Source organism: Suncus etruscus, chromosome 7 (assembly GCF_024139225.1).
Source record: "Suncus etruscus isolate mSunEtr1 chromosome 7, mSunEtr1.pri.cur, whole genome shotgun sequence".
Lineage (NCBI taxonomy): Eukaryota > Metazoa > Chordata > Mammalia > Eulipotyphla > Soricidae > Suncus > Suncus etruscus.
In genome coordinates, this window is record NC_064854.1 from 103,032,862 (window position 1) to 103,050,966 (window position 18,105).

The 18,105-nt window shown below is 36.1% G+C and overlaps 1 protein-coding gene across 2 annotated transcripts in view; it reads right to left on the reverse strand.

The window, feature by feature from the left end:
* MITF (melanocyte inducing transcription factor) overlaps nucleotides 1-18,105 on the reverse strand; it is a 237,904-nt gene that overhangs the window by 24,221 nt on the left and 195,578 nt on the right. For both annotated transcript variants that reach the window (XM_049777247.1, XM_049777246.1), the window contains exons 3-5: nucleotides 10,348-10,575; nucleotides 9,266-9,349; nucleotides 6,845-6,940 (exon numbers count right to left, since the gene is read on the reverse strand). In XM_049777247.1, the coding sequence (XP_049633204.1) occupies nucleotides 6,845-6,940; nucleotides 9,266-9,349; nucleotides 10,348-10,575 (408 nt within the window). The remainder of the gene's footprint in view (nucleotides 1-6,844; nucleotides 6,941-9,265; nucleotides 9,350-10,347; nucleotides 10,576-18,105) is intronic.

Below are 18,105 nucleotides of genomic sequence, written 5' to 3' on the forward strand. Positions count from 1 at the left end.
TGATGATTCTCTGATACAGGCAGGCCCAAACAGCACTGCCTTGCTTAGTACAAATAGCAGCAGCAGACTGGCAATGCCAGCTAAGTATTGCTGGAGCCCCCCCCACTTCACCATACACATGCCTGGCTTCCTGCTCTGAGGACCACTGAAAGTAGTCCCTATAAAACATCAAACCAAAAATAAATAAATAAATAAATAAATAAATAAATAAATAAATAAATAAATAAATAAAGGAACTGCAAATCACCAATACCGCTATACCAAAACTATTTTAAGTAGTTTCTTTGATGTTAGTTTTCACAGTGCCAGGTATCAAACTCAGGGCCTCATACATGCATGGCAAGTGCTTCATTGCTGAATTTCATCCAAAGCCCCAGGAAATATTAAGTGAATAAATAACTTGTATGTAACAATGTCTTCTGAACCACAATGCATTTTCTCAGCATATTTTTAAAAAGATAGTCTGTGTGCATATACTTAATAAATAGAGACTCGCAGAAAGAGAGAAGCAGAGGGAAAAAAAAAAGTAAGAACAAGGCAAAGATAAAGATACCAGGGATAGGTTGGGAATAGGGAAAGAAATGTGAGCATGAGGGATAGAGATGGGAAGACAGGTAGACAGACAAGCAAGGTTTGAAAAATGGATGAGAAAAATGGATGGAGAGGGGTTAATAAGAAAAAATACTAAGATTAATGGCAAAGATTGACAGGAGAGTGCACCAGGAAAGGACAGGAATTATAATCACTGTAAAAAGATGGGCTTATCAGGCATTCCATTGAGGTCAGACATTGACACTTCCAATTGAAGAAGCAGTTTATAAGCCTCTATCTAGCCCTTGCAAAGATTTTCTGCTTCAGCTGCATTTTCAATACTTGCTGATTAGAAGTGGGCTGCATAGAGCCTGCCAGAACACTTGGCAGGGGAAAATAGAATTCTGTGGGTGCCTACGCTGAACCAGGCATAGAACCAGAAAGACACTTTCTATTAGATCATCATGGCAATTTTACGGCAAGCAAAGTCACAGCTGTTACAGCACTTGAACAAGATGTTTTTGGTAGAGGGAATGCTACTATCCCCAGGTGAAGAGCAGAACCTGCTGCTATTAGCTAGTTAGAAATGGCAATTTTCTACTGTAGTTCGATTTCCGTAATGAAAACCTGAATGTGAACTAAGTAGGAATGAGGATCTGAATCTGAGCAAGTAAAACTCCAGCTGTTTAACATCTGCATCTGATGCTCGCACCTATCAGTGAATGAGTACAGTGTGTGTCAGATGTAAGATCCTGCCTGTTGCTGACTTGCTATGTGATATGAACCTTTCTGGGGTATGGTATCACCATTTAAAACAGTGGCAATCGCATCACTCATCTTCAAGTTCTGTAAAAATCGAATGAGATAAAGTAGATAAAACGGTGCCTGCCATGTAAGTAACTGATAAGCCGATAGGCTAAGTAACGTAATTTTCTAGAAAGTACTGCATTGGAGGATGGGGTTGTAGTTCGGCTTATGGGCCAAACTATAAGATTCAAAAGTGTGAGACTTAGGATCAATGCTTGGCACTAAAGAATAAATATAAGTAAATTATTGGACAGTCGAGGTAATATTCACTGATCAGCAAAATAAAATGCTGCCATGTTAACTGCCAAGTATTCCCATCAACTATTAGACAATTTTAAGGGGCTGGGAGCTGCAGGGCTAAAGTTACTATTCATTACTCCAAATCTATACTGTCTGTTTTCCCCCAAGGGGACATTTTTTCATATCTAGATATTTTTGGTTGTTACAGTTAGGGATGCAAGAAAAATGTAGGGTGCTACATTCATATAGTAAGAGGCCAGGAATGCTGCTGGATATCTTTCAATACACTGACCATGCCAAGGAAAAACAATGCCTAGGCTAATTCCCTGTCCGAAATTGTGGCTTCTGTTCTAATATTAATGGCTGCTACTATTTGAAGCTACTTATAATAAGGTTAATTAAAATAATATAGCTTTTAGCTAAAATTAGTCCCTCAGTCATATATATATATATATATATATATATATATATATATATATATATATATATATATATTTAAGACAGTACCTTAGAGATTCTCTTCTGAGTTCAAAAAAACTCCATATAAATAGTTAACTCCATAATTAGGTCAAAGTAATACCTCTGGAACTAAGAAAAAGGAAGAAGCAACTTTTGTTGAAAAAGATGTGGTTTCTATTTCCTAGTTTGTTTGTTTTCCTAAGTGGGAAAGGGGGTTGGCTTTCTCCTGGCTCTGGGATCACACAGGTCATTCATGGTTACACTCAGGCAACCATATATAATGCAGGGGATTGAACCAGGGTCAGCTGCATACAAGGCAAATGCATTACCTCCTATATTCTTCCTCTGGTCACTTTCCTGGGTTTCTATCTAGCACATTCACCTAATGGTTAAGACTTATTTCTTTTATAATATATATTTTAATTGAGAAAGATTTAATAAATTGGATCATAAATGAAAAGGGATAATGTACAAGTGATAAAATAATCATAATATATTAGTATGCACAATTTCATATAACTAAAAGGTTAAGACTTATTTACCATGTGCACAAACTTACAGTTGATGGACAGAAGTCACAGACTAGTTGGGACCAAAAAAAAAAAAAATGAGAAGTAGATGTACTCCAAATTTCAGCTCCAACAAAATGAATATTTTTCCAACTAAATAATAACTTTTAAATGTTATTATTCTTTTAGATGGATTGCCTCCTTCTCTGAATATCAATTGGGCACTGTTAGCACAAATAAACTGGGACTTTTATGCTTTGTTTGTGATGGTACAAGAGGGCCCTTGTGCTCTCAGAATAGTTATTTCTAGACTTCAATTCCCTTAGGATAGTTTCCTCTCTAAGTGTTCCTTCCACTTTTTTAAAAAAAATAATTAACTCAAAATTAAGCATGTCAAAGAATCATAAGAGGGAAAAAAGCCAAATATGAAGAACATTAACTTTGAACTTTACTGTGGGAAAAAAAGTCAAACTACTAATAAGTTGTCGCAGATTAATTTTTCACAACCTAGACCCAAATTTATCACAAGTAGAAAATTAAAATTTAGTAAGGGAATATCGAGACCAAAATGTACTAAATTCTTTTTTGTATCTTGACTCAAATTTTTCACATTAATTTTATATGCTATTATCATTCCTATTTAACAGTCAAAAGAGATGAGGAGAGGAAGTCCAATAACTCATTAAGAGAATGTATTTTTTGTTTTGTTTTTTTTGGGCCACACCCGGTGATGCTTAGGGGTTACTCCTGGCTATGTGCTCAGAAATCGCTCCTGGCTTGGGGGATTATATGGAATGCCAGGGGTTTGAACCTCGGTCTGTCCTAGGCTAGCGCGGGCAAGGCAGACACCTTACTGCTGCGCCACGTCTCTGGCCTCAATAGAATGCATTTAATACAAAGGTCAGGACTAGAGTCTGTGTCCCAAATACCTAGGTTTGACTATTCCCTTACAATACAAAATGTTAAAAATGGTTTAAATATAGAAAGGCTCTGATAGGGCCACATTTAGATTTTTGAAAGTTAGGCATATGGAAGAAAATTGGATATCTGAGTTCCTCTTCTAAATTCTTTGGAATTCTACGGGATCTATTTCTCATCTAGGAACTGATTCAACACTACCCAAAAGATCTTTCCTATCTAGGAATTACTCTGAGCTAGCCTAACTGCTTCTGAGCTATTCTTTCCATTCAGAGTTGCTCTTTCTTCCTCTTTCCAGATCAGGAAGCCTTAAGAGAACAGGAAACTTGCCTTATTGATCTGTATGCAAGAGCTTCACCCAGTGCCTAGTACATACTAGGTAATTAATAGCTTTACAGGAGTAGTCAAAAAGGAGTAGAACATCTACTTCAAAGCAGAATGAGAAGATGTGGTGGGTATTCTGTATAAAGGAGAAAGGCAAAGTGGGGAAATCATTGCCAGTGAGAGGTTAAGTTCTTCATGATATCAATAGAGATCCCTGCTTAAAACTTATAGATAGACCCATGAAGAGTACAATCAGGATAGTTAAATATGTTATTTTTGTGTAGAGCTTGCCCTATTTCAGCTGCTCAATATAATCCCTAATATATTGATACCCTAATATATTGATGTTATAATGAATCAATTAATACTTTAAATATTATTGTGTAGAACTTATATTATCAATGATATATAATATGTTTTCTAAGATGATCATGTGAAGTAGGTAAAATTATTAGTCATATATTACATCTGGAAAAAAATGAAGCCAAGTAAAATGATGACTTAGGATTTGATCCCAGGTTTGACCCCAACCTCTAACCATTGTACTTTTCTCCTTCTTTTGTGTTGGTGCATATCTTTTATGACTTTGAAAACATTAGATGCTTAGGGGCTGGCGTGATAGTGCAGCGGGAGGGCATTTGCCTTGCATGCAGCTGACCCAGGATGGACCTCAGTTGGATCCCAGGCGTTCCATATGGTCCCCAAAGCCAGGAGTGATTTCTGAGCACATAGCCAGGTATAACCCCTGAGCATCATCGGGTGTGACCAAAAAAAGAAAAAAAAAAGGTTAGATGCCTAGCATTTTTTGTGGGAAATATAAAAAAGGTTAGGACATTGAGTATTCAGTTAGATAACGCAACTTAATAGGCTTTCACCATTGGGCGAAAAAAACGCAATGATTTTTTTTTAAAGACAATGCAGATTGTACAACTTTCTTGTGCTTCTTCATGTGACACTGCTGACAAAATGACCACTTTCATCAGGAATGTTCTTTTGAGACAAGTAGCCTAATGCTAATTAAGCTACTAGGGCAGTGAAAACAGTATAACTATACCTATGTCTTTGGGTAGATTTAAAAATTCCCTAGTGCGAGATCCCCCAAGTGTTTTGCTTATGTCGTCCTAGGATTTTGACTGCTGACAAGTTCAGTTTGCCCCATGGGATGTTCAAGATTAGAAGCCGAAAGGTTCCACAGAAGTTAACCAAAGGCTCAAAAAGAATGTAGATGCTTTTGAAATGAAGCATTTGTTGGAATGGCAGGACATTTAATTTTGTCAAAAAAAAAAAGCGAGTTTAAGTGGACAAAAAATTGATAGAAAATTAAAAAGCCTAGAGAGAACTTAGAGGTTTTAAGAGAGTGAATCTTCACCCCTGAAGACTTTAAGTAATTAGTTAGTCAAGCTAAACAAAGACAGGAAAGAAAGAAAAATACTATGAAAATTTAGTTTGCTGTGGATTTTAGTAATCAAAAAATAATATTACTGGACTTTAGTGTTAAGGAAAACAATGTTTTATTGTGGTGAAAATTGTGTATTATCATCATACCCATTTTAAATATACAGAAGATCAATGTCAAATTGTTGTGAATCAGAGTTTCAGAATTATTTGTCTTTCAAATCAGAAATCCATTAGAGAATGATGCTAATTTCTTTACACCCAACCCCCAGACTATGGAAGTTTTATTGTTTGAAATGCTAATTGTTAAAGAGTATGCTAGTCTCAGTGTGACATTGCTCTTGTATTAAACACAGAAGACTTGAAGTAGGCCTTCTAGTGAGGAGACCTGTTTCTGACACATCCAAGTTCATCTGGGGCAGGTCAAGATAAACTTTTTCAACCCTAAAAGTAAGGGCAATGATACCATCCCAATTTAACTCACAGCTTTATTCACAGAATAGTTGCAAAGATAAAATAAGACTGAAAAAATAATAACTTAACACATAAAGGTAAGGAATGAAAAATAAAATACAGGAAGGGAAGGATCTAAATAATAAAGAGAAATAAAAAACATGTAAGAGCATAGGGCCAGAGTGATTGCACAGCAGGTAGGGCATTTGCCTTGTATGCAACCACCCAGGTTCCATGCCTAGCATTTCACATAGTCCCTTGACCAGGAGCGATTTCTGAGCACAGAGCCAGGCATAACTCCTGAGTACTGCCAGTGAGGGGTGGAGGGGGTGGAGATAATACATGAACACAGGCTTTTAGGTTAAACTTGAAATATATTTTTCTGTTGAGGGATAATAACTTGAATGAAACTCTATCACTTGTGTATGTATGGAATGTCCTGGTCAGGGGCTACATCTGATTCTGTACTCAGGAATTGCTCATGATGGGCACAGGTAACCAACCATATGTGGTACAGAGAATAGAACTTAGGTCAGCTGTGTACAAGTGACCTATCTGCTGTGCTACATACAGTTCTAGACCTTAACTTTTTATGACAATAAGAAAATCATAGCAGCCCACTATTACTTTCTCTGATGCAATGTACTAAACAGGGCATTTAGTGTCAGTGGGGTTTGTAAGGCCTCATCTGCTATTGATGACTTCTTCTTGTGGGAAAGTAGCAAGAGCCTGAGACAAGACTTTGAATGACTTGGCTTTGAACAATTCCCTTATGTGTCCCTCCCTTCCCTCTCCCAAGAGATGGCAATTGAATGTTTCCTAGGTACCAGATTCTGTGTGGTCTTCAAAAAGTCACCAAACCTCTCTGAGAGACTCTGTGTTTGTCTCTGGGAATCTGGTTCCATCTACCTTTCCAGAACAAGTGTGCAGATTTGGTAAAAAAAAAAAAATAATACGAATTTCAAGAACAAAAACAACAATAACAAAAACAAAAGTGGACTTGGAATCCAGGAAATGGCTACCCTAAACCTAGGAGAAATTTTGCTTTCTGATGTCAAAATCACACATTTGTGTTCTTGAAAGAATTCTCTTATTATTAAAATGTCACTCAGAATCATTTACAAAGAAAAGTTAAATGTCCTGGATAAAGGGGAAAAACACTGTAAACCTATCAAGACTTTCATTATTTAAAAAACAGTGATCTATACCGTATTTGCCATTTGCAAGGCAGGATCCATCAAACCCAGAATTTCTTCATTATAACTTGATTCTAGACTAATGATGTCATCGATCACATCATCCATCTGTAGAAAAGGGGGCATGAAAGAGAGATATAAGCAAAACCTCAGCCATGTAAAAGAGATCCACAATCTTTTCTCGCTTAAAACAGAAGTACGGTAATCTTTAGTTAGATTCTAGTAACTATTCTCTTCCTCCCCAAATAGGAACTTCATTGTTGTAGAGCTTTCACACTAGTCTATGCTGAGAATACCAACTGAAACCAATACTAGGGTCAGTGATAACTAGCTGCCAAGCACTGGAATCAGATCTGTGTAAGGACCAAGTTACTATCTTGACAGCAATCCTATCAAGGAAGGTAATATTATTATAGCAATATTTCAGGTGAGATTAAATTAAAATTAAAAAGCAGCAACTTGCCCAAAGTCACAAACTGGAAAAAGGGTAAAAAAAAGCACAGACTGAACAAATGCTTTCAATTGCTGTATTAAACAGCCTTTCCCAAACATAAAAGATGAAGCAAAAAACTTCCTCTTGATTTAGAACTGTCATCTTTTTTTCTCTAATGACAATCTACCATCCCATTTCTTCTCCTTAAAAGAGGATAACATGGAGGATGATCCAGCTCCTTGTTTTCAAGAACATGGGGGTACTGGGGCTCTCAGGCCACTGGCTTGTTCTACACTGATCTTATGGTGACTTGTAAAATAAATTTCCCCTTGTACATCTGCCACTGTGGCTGGGTTCTCCCCAAGGAATATGTCAGGACGAGGTTATCATTACAGTCGTGGTGCTGACATTCCCTCTAGATCAATTTTATTCCTGAAGTACCAAAACATCAGTTATAACTATAAACAACAGTGATTACATGTGCATTGCAGCAGTTGCAAAGACAAGTCTGTGAAAACATTTCTTGGTAAACACCTTATGTATCTGACTTGGTGTGTGTGTGTGTTTGTGTGTGTGTGTGTGTGTGTGTACACATATGCTTGGATGTTAATAGTGTTTCATAAGTATATAATGAAATCTCAAAACTCAGAAGAATGCCCTTTGTGCCATCTTGTCACTTTTAATTAAGGAGGACAAATTCCAACATCACAGGGTTATTGGTATCTTCATTCTCTTACCTTCTTTTAGAGTTTCAGTGTGCTGCCTAGAAACGGGGTGAATAATAGACACTTTTCATTTTAATTCTTTGTGATTGTAGGTAAATAATATAAAGTGCTACTGCGCCAGGAATATAATATATTGACTCGAAGACTGAGTAAGAAGGACAGTTGGAGTCCAGTTTTGAATAACTATCATCACACTGTGTATTTAATTCCACTTCTGGGTATCAATTTTATTTGCACCATTTTTAAATAGTAATTTTCTAATTGGGCTGGCTGACAGATACATGGGCAGGGAGCAGCTCAATAACTTTTCTTTCTATAATTTTTACTTTACTTTTAAGGAAATACAATCAATTTGTTTTGATTTGTTTGTTTGTTTTGGAAAACTTCTGGCTCTTCTCAGGGCTTACTTTTAACTGTGCTCTGAGAGATCACTCCTGGTAATCTTGGGGAACCATTTGAGTTGCCAGAAACCAAACACAGGTTAGCCCCATGTAAGTCATTCTCTTTATCCATTGTACATTCTCTCCAGCCCAAGATTTGGTGTAATTTTTAAAAATGTTTTTCTCTATATGAAAAAGTAATGCAGGGTTTATGATTATGGTAAATAAAGAAAAGCAAAATGATTCCATATTCCTTATAAGTTTTCTTTCCCTTATGTTTCTATAAAGTGTAAGTATATTAATAAATGGGTATAGCATAATATCTCTACATTAAGATACACCACAAAGAAATCTTTAGTTATTTGGGAAAAATAGCCATGTAAGTGAATAAAGTAAGTTTCATAATATATGTCCCATGAGATTCCTTGTTATGAAACAATAGAATTCACACTGTCTCTCCTCTTTCTCTCTTTCTTTCACACACACACACACACACACACACACACACACACACACACACACACACACTCTTTACTTTAGTCTATCAAAGTCTCCTACAAATGTTAGAATGTACACTGGTAATGTGATAATGGTATCTAAATGAAGCCCAGATTTTACATTTTACTTATAAAATTTTTTTTAAATTTTAAGTACTTTTAAATTACTTCAAGCAACTCAAGGGGAAAATACTTTTTCAGCTTAATTTCTCTAATAATTACTAAATAATGAGATATCATGAATAAAATGGCCCTGTTCTTAACTTCCTCAATTAAAAAAAAAAACTACAACAAAAAAGTCAATTGAGGGGAGGGACCTTAAGTCATCAAGGTGAGATGAGCCATAAATAGTCTCATTATAAAGTGTCACATCCTTGGGCAGCCGAGTCATTCAGTACCTGCATGCATGACGCACGTGAATGTGTGTTCATACTGGGGCATTCACTTTCCGCCCGATTTTGCTCTTCAAATTTATAAAATCCCTGCAAAAACATAAGCAAAGTCAACTCATGACCTGGATTTGAAAAATACGATTTTCAGTGACTGACATGCTTACATGAGGCTGATGGTGCAACAAGATGAGACAAAGAGAAATCTAAGCAATGAGATAATGAAGAAAGAACATCCATCAGATTAGCTCGACCCCTAACAAATATGGACAGAGGAAAATAAGATGGTTGGTTTGGCCACAGGAGCAAAGAGTGAGTTGCCCCTGAAATGAAAACCGAACAAACTTTTAAAGTCATCTCTGAAATCACATAAATATTTCAGAGTACATTAAAATCCCAGTGAAAGAAACAACTCATAGAAAGAGCAGGCATAAATTCACAACTGTTCTTTCAGTTTTATGCCTCAAATTTGATACAATTAGGGTGTGCTTGAGTCTTTTCTCCAATCCAGTGTTTACAAAATAAGATTTAAAGGGCAGCAGTAATTTTAGTAAGAAATCTAATGCACCCAGAAATATTAATTAAACCATTGCTCCTCTGCAAAAGGCTTTATTCAAATCCCTCCGTGCACATTTGTGGTATATTTCCCCACTCAGGGAGAAATAAAAATAATATTCTAGGCATTCACAATAAGCGGAACTTCAAAACCGCCTGCCCCACACCTTTTCTATTTTTGCTTTTCCTTTTTCCACCTTCCCATCTCTCTCTGCATTTTCACTGCTTTGTAAATGGAAAGGCATCAAAGAGAAGTGTGCGCTCAGCTACCAAAGCGGAAATAGGTTGGGGGAGAAAGGGTTCTCGCCTTCAAATCCCGCTTAGAGGGGCCATGGCTTCATTACGCGCCATAACCCAATAACCCAGAGTCAGCAAGAAGAGGCTGGAGAGCCACAGCCATGCTAGTAGGTCTGGGACAAAGACTACGGAACACGGCCACGCGGACAGACAAGAGTCCACAGTCAAGTGTGGGAATAATATCCAACAGACAGTCATTTAGTGGAAGAGAACATGATAGGGGAGGAGACATGAATTACCTCTTTTTCACAGTTGGAGTTAAGTGTAAGCATAGCCATGGGGCTGTTGGGTGCGCTGCTCCCCGGCACTGGTGGCATGACATGATCGCCAGGCTGATTTGGACATGGCAAGCTCAGGACTTGGTTGGCATGTTTATTTGCTAAAGTGGTAGAAAGGTACTGCTTTACCTGCTGCCTTTGGGCTTGCTGTATGTGGTACTTGGTAGGGTTTTCAAGGTGGGTCTGCACCTGAACAAAGCCACAGAGGGAAGAGAAGATAACGCTGTTATTTGTGATTTTGGGATAGCTCTTCTTTTAGGCAAACATGAGGCTCTTGAGTTCACCAAAAGTTTAAATTATTAAATCTCGGGTATGTATCAGGCATTGGAATGAAAGCTTTGGTATTACTCAAGATCCAAGTCTAAATCTTAGAATTTGGGGCAAAACTTAACCCTGTGTTCTTTAGCTCCTTAATAAATAATGGTGCATCTTCTCAAAAACATCTTATGACCAATAATTTAAAATATGCAGCTATTCAGAGGGCAATTTTCCCCCGACATACCTAAAGAGCTTATTAAGATCAAACTAAAAAAAAAAAACCTAGAAAAGGAGAACAACTCAATTTATTTCACTTTCCTTAGCAAGTAGAAGAGCTTTCTGCTATTAAAAAAAATTTTTTCCTTAAGAACCAACTGTAAAACGGTTGTAGAAAATAAATAGAAACATCTTCATGATTAAATCAACACATTGTAGATTAATTCCTCTTACTTTCATTTGGACGTGATTATTCAACATTTTAATTAAGATCTTAAACTCAACATAAAAGCAATTTCACATTAAACAGTTTCTTTCAAACACCAACACTTGTATGTATGTGTTTTTCAAAGCAAGATAATTCAACCAGCACTAAATTTGTCCTTTCTTACAAACATAGGCAGAACTAGAAAGGCATTGCTTTTACAAATCAGTGTTGCTGAATTTCTGTATTGTACACATATTGATTTTTAATGATGCATACCTAAAACATATAATTTTTAGCACAGTGTTACTTCAATAAAATAAAAGATCCCTTTTCCTTAAAAAATACAATTTAATCTTTGTGGGCTATGTATGAACAGGAGCTATTGAAGAAAGAACAGCCACATATTAGGAAAATAAAATTTCTACAAATATGTAATTTGTTTAAATCTACATTGAATTACTTCATATGGTACCAAACAATAAAGAACACAAAACAGATTTGAATTTAATCAAAAGGGTGCCTATTACAAGAACATGAAAAGGTGAATTACTCAATTTATTGCATTATATTTCAGAGACTGAATACGAATAAGAATAAAGCTCACCTGATAGTGATTGTATTCTAGCATTTCCAGCATAACAATGTTTTTGGTAGCCCCAATCCAATGGCAAACGGTAGACTATTCACTGTCTCTACTTTCTGTAATTCTCTTTCAAAGACAGGCTGGCATAGAGAAGGCACTATAAACAAGGTATCCCGAGACACCACCGGAAACTTTATAACAGCAGCCCTGCTTATAATAACCTAAGCTAATTAGCTATGCATGTTAAAAAAAAAAGTTCACACAAAGAGCTTTTTTTTTTTTAGCTCTGAGTTCGGTCTTAAATATTAGTATCAATTCCACCATGAACCCCCCCCCCCACTCCAGTTTGACGTCATGCTTTTTTTTCATAAATATAAAAGAACCTTTTAAGTGATGAGCTATCAAAGTCAAACTCACTGTCAGATCAAGGCCAATTCACTATTCATCTTTAGTTCCAGTAATATTAATAGACAATGGTATTTCTCTTTCAGTGATAGGTTAAGAGATAGATGCCCCCTTTTAAGAAGACATTGCCTAAAAACTCCTATTACACAAGACATTTCTAATGAACAAATCACTCTGGCACTTCCAGCAATGAGAAGGCTATCTTTTAATATGGAGGAATTTGTCCTGCACTTTGGAGTTAGACAGCCTCATCTCATATCCTGGTCTCAATGTATATCTTATTCTTAGCTATACAGTTATATAAGTAACTTTTTACTGACCTAATGTGAAGAAGGAAAGTCATCCTAACAGAATTGGAAAAGCACACACAGACATATGTGTCACACACACACTTCCATGCATGCACAGAGAACTACATGAATATTTGTGTGAGATATTTATGTGAATAATAAGAACTATATTTACTTATAACTTACCCCTTAATTAGCATATAAGTACCCATGTGCTACGAATCTTATAGCTAGAATGAGGCAACTCAAGAAAAAAGGCATACTAATATTTGTCTCAAATTATTGAAAATGCTTAATATTCGCTGCTGACATGCAGAGATATTTTAAGCATAAAAAATGTGAAATTTGCTACATCTGTCCAAATGCCCAGGATAACAAAGGCCTGCAGGATAATAATTTTAAAATTGTTTCACATGACTGATCTAACATGTGCACGGAAGTTCACAGAGACATTTTTAAGTTTCATAAAGGGCCCAGACATGATAATGATGAGGACAAGAGACATTACTAAAATAAACATAAAATGAGGGCAGTGAGCGTAATGCGCTTATTGTCACTATTACACTTTAAAAAGAAAGGGTTTCATGTTTAAAAATAAATGTTAATTCACTGACAGTCTTATTTGTTAATGAATCAGAATGTTATACTTTCATACAAAAAAGACACAACTTGCTCTCTAGTTGGTATTGTGAAGGAAGTCTTTACTACAGCCACATAAGGAGAAATCCATGTTAAATGTTATGTGCTTTTACAGTCAATATCTTTTTAGTTTTCAAATCAGGGCAAAGTAATTGGATTATAAACCCTAGGCACTTAGAAACAACAATAGCATTTCAAGCAATATCCAACTTCTAGCAATTTTTAATACACACACCTGAAAAAGGTCAAATGCAAATTAGGAACCTAAACTATAGAATTAAATGTAGGTGGTCAGATTTGGGGGAAATCAGAGGTCAAGGTGCATCTAAAAAAAACGCCAGGTGACATCAGCTACATCTGATTGTGGTTACATGGCAATTAGAATCCAATCTAGTTAGAGTTTCTGATTTCCTGACTTTTGCCATCTCCAACAAAAACCAACAACACAATTAACAGAATAATTAAGAATTTGAAACCTAGATTTGAATCTGCGATGCTGTTTCGCAACTTATATTTAGGTGATTTTCTGCAAGTCATTCGTTTTCCCAGACCTCCACTACCTCTTGTGCTCAGTAGGAATAATTATAGATCACAGTTAGAGAATATCACTGCTCTAGCAGGCTTAATGGTTTTCTGTGTTTATTTATGTCCTATGACCCTTTTAAGCTCTTCAAATTTACTGTGCTTACATGAACTGAATTTACCGGTATTACCATATTAAAAATAAACAGAAACGTTTTATATCTTTTATTTTGTTTGGTTTTAGGGCCACACCAGTGGTACTCAAGAACTATTACTGGCTCTGTTGAAGGGCATCTTGGTTGTTTCCAGAGCTTGGCTATTGTGAATAGTGCTGCAATAAATATAGGTGTGAGGAAGGGGCTTTTGTATTGTATTTTTGTGTTCTTAGGGTATATCCCTAAGAATGGAATAGCTGGGTCAAATGGGAGCTCAATTTCCAGATTTTGGAGGAATCTCCATATCGCTTTCCATATAAGTTGGACTAGACGGCATTCCCACCAGCAGTGGATAAGGGTTCCTTTCTCTCCACACCCCCACCAGCACTGATTGTTCTAATTCTTTGTGATGTGCGCCAATCTCTGTGGTGTGAGGTGGTATCTCATCATTGTTTTGATTTGCATCTCCCTGATGATTAGTGATGAGGAGCATTTTTTCATGTGCCTTTTAGCCATTTGTATTTCTTTTTTATCAAAGCGTCTGTTCATTTCTTCTCCCCATTTTTTGATGGGATTAGATTTTTTTTTCTTGTAAAGTTCTGTCAGTGCCTTGTATATTTTGGATATTAGCCCCTTATCTGAAGGGTGTTGGGTGAATAGTTTCTCCCACTTGGGTGACTCTAGTATCCTGGGCACTATTTCTTTTGAGGTGCAGAAGCTTCTCAGTTTAATGTATTCCCATCTGTTGATCTCTGCTTCCCTTGTTTGGAAAGTGCAGTTTCCTCCTTGAAGATGCCTTTAGTCTTAATGTCATGGAGTGTTTTACCAACATGTTGTTCTATATACCTTATGGTATCAGGTCTGATATCAAGGTCTTTAATCCATTTGGATTTTACCTTTGTACATGATATCTCTAAAGAAAGCTAGCTTTATCAAATGACTCTTGTCCAGCATCATGTCTGGTAGGTGCCACAATTCTTTCCAGGCTAATAATTACATTACTCCAAAGAGAAAACATACTTGGAACATATCTATTCAGACACTGTCTTGTTTTCTCTATAGCCGCACAAAAGGATTCTTACAAAATGATAACAGGGTATAAAGCTATGAGAGAAGAACCAAATCAGGTAAAAAATATAAGAATAAAAGGGAGCATTTAAATAAAAAGAAGTTAAACGTAACTAAGATTGATAAGTCTACATGCTTTTTATAAGGATACCTGCCAGCCCAACTTAGTCAGCTGTTTCTATAAGGCAGTAAAGTAAAAATAGATTTTCTTCATTTGGTGAGCAAAAATAAAATGAAAAATACTTCACATGAAACCTATATAAAATCTGCATCAGTGTCATATATACAATTGTTTAAGAACATGAGCATGTCCATTAAATTATATATTGTAGATGAGTGGTTGCAACACTGTTTCCATAGACTCCAAAAATCTAAAATATTTATCTGACCTCTCACAGAAAAGAGCAAACCATACTCTATACATACTTCCTATTAAATTGAAATTTTAGGAAGACTGGAAGGAAGAATGAGATGATACTTCAAAAGAAAAGTAATAAATATAGATGTAATTTGTAGTTATCATTCTGAAAACAATGTCTAAATTAGACAAGCAGCCACAGAAGAACAAGGGTATGCTTGATTATATCTCATATGAAAGCTAAAGAAACAACCTCTCTAAGTAGCTGAGTAGAGTTAGAAACCAAACCAAGGACTCTGGCCATCTCACAGTAGCGACCAAAAGCAGAATATTTTTCAGTGATGATAATGGCTTTAATGGAGTAAATAAAGAAGAAAAGGTAAGATCTGGGTAATGATTCCAGAGACAGAACCCATGGTTTTGCATGTGTGAAACCCTGGTTTCAATTCCCTGGCAAAGCAAAAGAGGAGGAGAAGGAGGAAGAAGAAAAGAAGAATAAACTAGATAAATTCAGAGATGTATTCACATATCCTATATGTACACGAAAATAAAAATTCATGGCACATTTTTCTTATTATGTATTATACTACTTATATAATCTAAATTCAAAGAAATGAGCTATAAATATATACAAAAGGAAAAACTAGCAAATCTACTTTTTTTTTATAATTTTTATGTTATGATAGAATAAACTGCAACAGCCTACCAAAAATTTCCAGCAGCTTTTTATCCTTAGGTAATGACCTATAAAAACTGCTTATTATAAACTGCAGAATAGGCATATTTTGCTCTTGATAAATAATATAGTCTTAGAAATAAAAGGTAATATTATAAGAAAAAATTTAATATATACATAAGTATTTTTTCTTTCAAGCTAAAATAAGCTTAAGATCACGACTATAAAGAGAACATCAATTTTTTTTTAATCTGAGCCAAATAGAAATTTGAGAGATCTAAGAGTGGTGGCCATCTGCCTGCAGAGTATTTATAATTGCAGAATACAAAATGTCAGTTTCAGAATAAAATTCTTATGGGAGAAGCTACAAGGTCCAATAAACACAATCTATCATTCATTTTATGAGAAAACCATGCATTGCAAATCCCACACTCTGGGGATCATATCAGTCATTACACAAAAACACATCAGATTAAATAGCAGGGACTTTATTTTAGATTATAAAAAAAGAAAATTAGCATTCATTCACTCAAAATCATCTACCATGCTCTGGATGTTGTGCATTTCATATTCATTCCTACCATAAGTCAATTCAAAATAAAACATTTAAAAGAAATAATTGGAAAAAGTATTTAGAACATTCTAGAAAGTCATATACATTAAAAAAATAAATAACTGACTATAGAAGAGATCAGAGTTTGCTAGGTTAACCTTTATTATAAGTCACTACAATCTAAAGAGGATGCCCACTGTCCTGTCACAAACACAGAGAATAAAATAAAGAATAAAGAAGTGAGAGCAAATTTTAATGTGTCTACAAGTCATTTGGGATCTAGTTAAATGCAGAGTGTGATTCCATAGGTTAGGCGGGTAGGACCTAAGATCCTGCATTTCTAATAAGCTCCCAGGGGATGTCAACCCTGCTAGTTTGTGGGCCATGCCACACTTTTAATAGCAAGGCTTTAACAAGTTCTCATCTGGAGTCCCATTCTCTCTAAGAATTATAAATTTGCCATTCATCCATAAAATATTGATTGAGTCAAGATCTCATGTTAGGTAACTGTCTTAATTTTTTTTGGGGAGGGGTCACACCCAGCAGTGCTCAGGGGGTCCCTCCTGGCTATATGCTCAGAAATATCTCCTGGCAGGCTCAGGAAACCACATGGGATGCCGGGATTCAAACCACGGTCCTTCTGTATGCAAGGCAAATGCCCCACCTCCATGCCATCTCTCCTGCCCAACTTTCTTCATTTTACACAGGTTTTTTCAAAGAACAGATGAGACCCAAGCAGAGGCTAAAAGTGGAGGCAAGAATATTGGAGGACAGACATGTCCATCCACAAATGTGCAAGTTCTCATTCAGGAAAAGTGCTTTTTTTAATCAGTGTTTTTGTTTGTTTGCTTTGATCCACATTTGGTTTTACTCAGGGGTTACTCCTGGCTCTGCACTGAAAAATTACTCCTGGCAGGCTCAGGGAACCCTATGGTATGCTGGGGATTGAACCCAGGTTGACTGTGTGCAAGGCAAACACACCACCCACTGTGTTAGCACTCCAATCCCTCTTTCATCAGCTTTTAATTTACTCTGCCTCTTGCTTTTTTCATTTCTGATCAGTTCTTTGTTTTTCCTTTACTACTTTCCTCCTTCTTTTATATTGGTTAGGGTTCAGAGTGCATCAAGACGGACAGCTTAATTTTCTTTTTCTACATGCACAGCTTGAGTGATCTAAGTAAACTCCTGTATAAGAACATCCCAGCTCAGATATCTCTGAACTACCGACTTATAGGCACATGTCTACTTAGTAACACTTTTAGAAGGGGTTATGTTGTAGAAAATACAGCATAATAATGTATAACATAATAATCTCCAGAAATCCAAAGGAAATGGAGATATGAAAATCCCTCACTACTGCCTAATTAAAAAGTTCAGAGAAATAAAATCTCCAGACCAGGCTAAATCAGTATATTCCACTGATCTAATTTCAGACATAAAGATTTCTTTTTTTTTTTTTTAGGGTTGGCTCTAAGACTATTAATACCCACCATAACTCTCATCAAAGTGATTGGAGACTCTGGAGGATCTAACACACAGACTAGAAGCCTACAGCTCTGCTCCCATTTTGAAGCTGGAGGCCTCTTAAATGTCACATTAGAGACAGGGACCTCTAGAGGGTGATTTGATTCTAAAGACTCACAGATATGAAGCACTGGCCTATTTTTCCTAATCTGATGGAGTGGTGTAAGCATTTCACATTAAATTGTCTCGTGTAAGTGAAGTGAGGGGGAAAAATCAACAAATTGATCAAATCCTTCTTGAAGATAATACATGTCAATCAAGCGA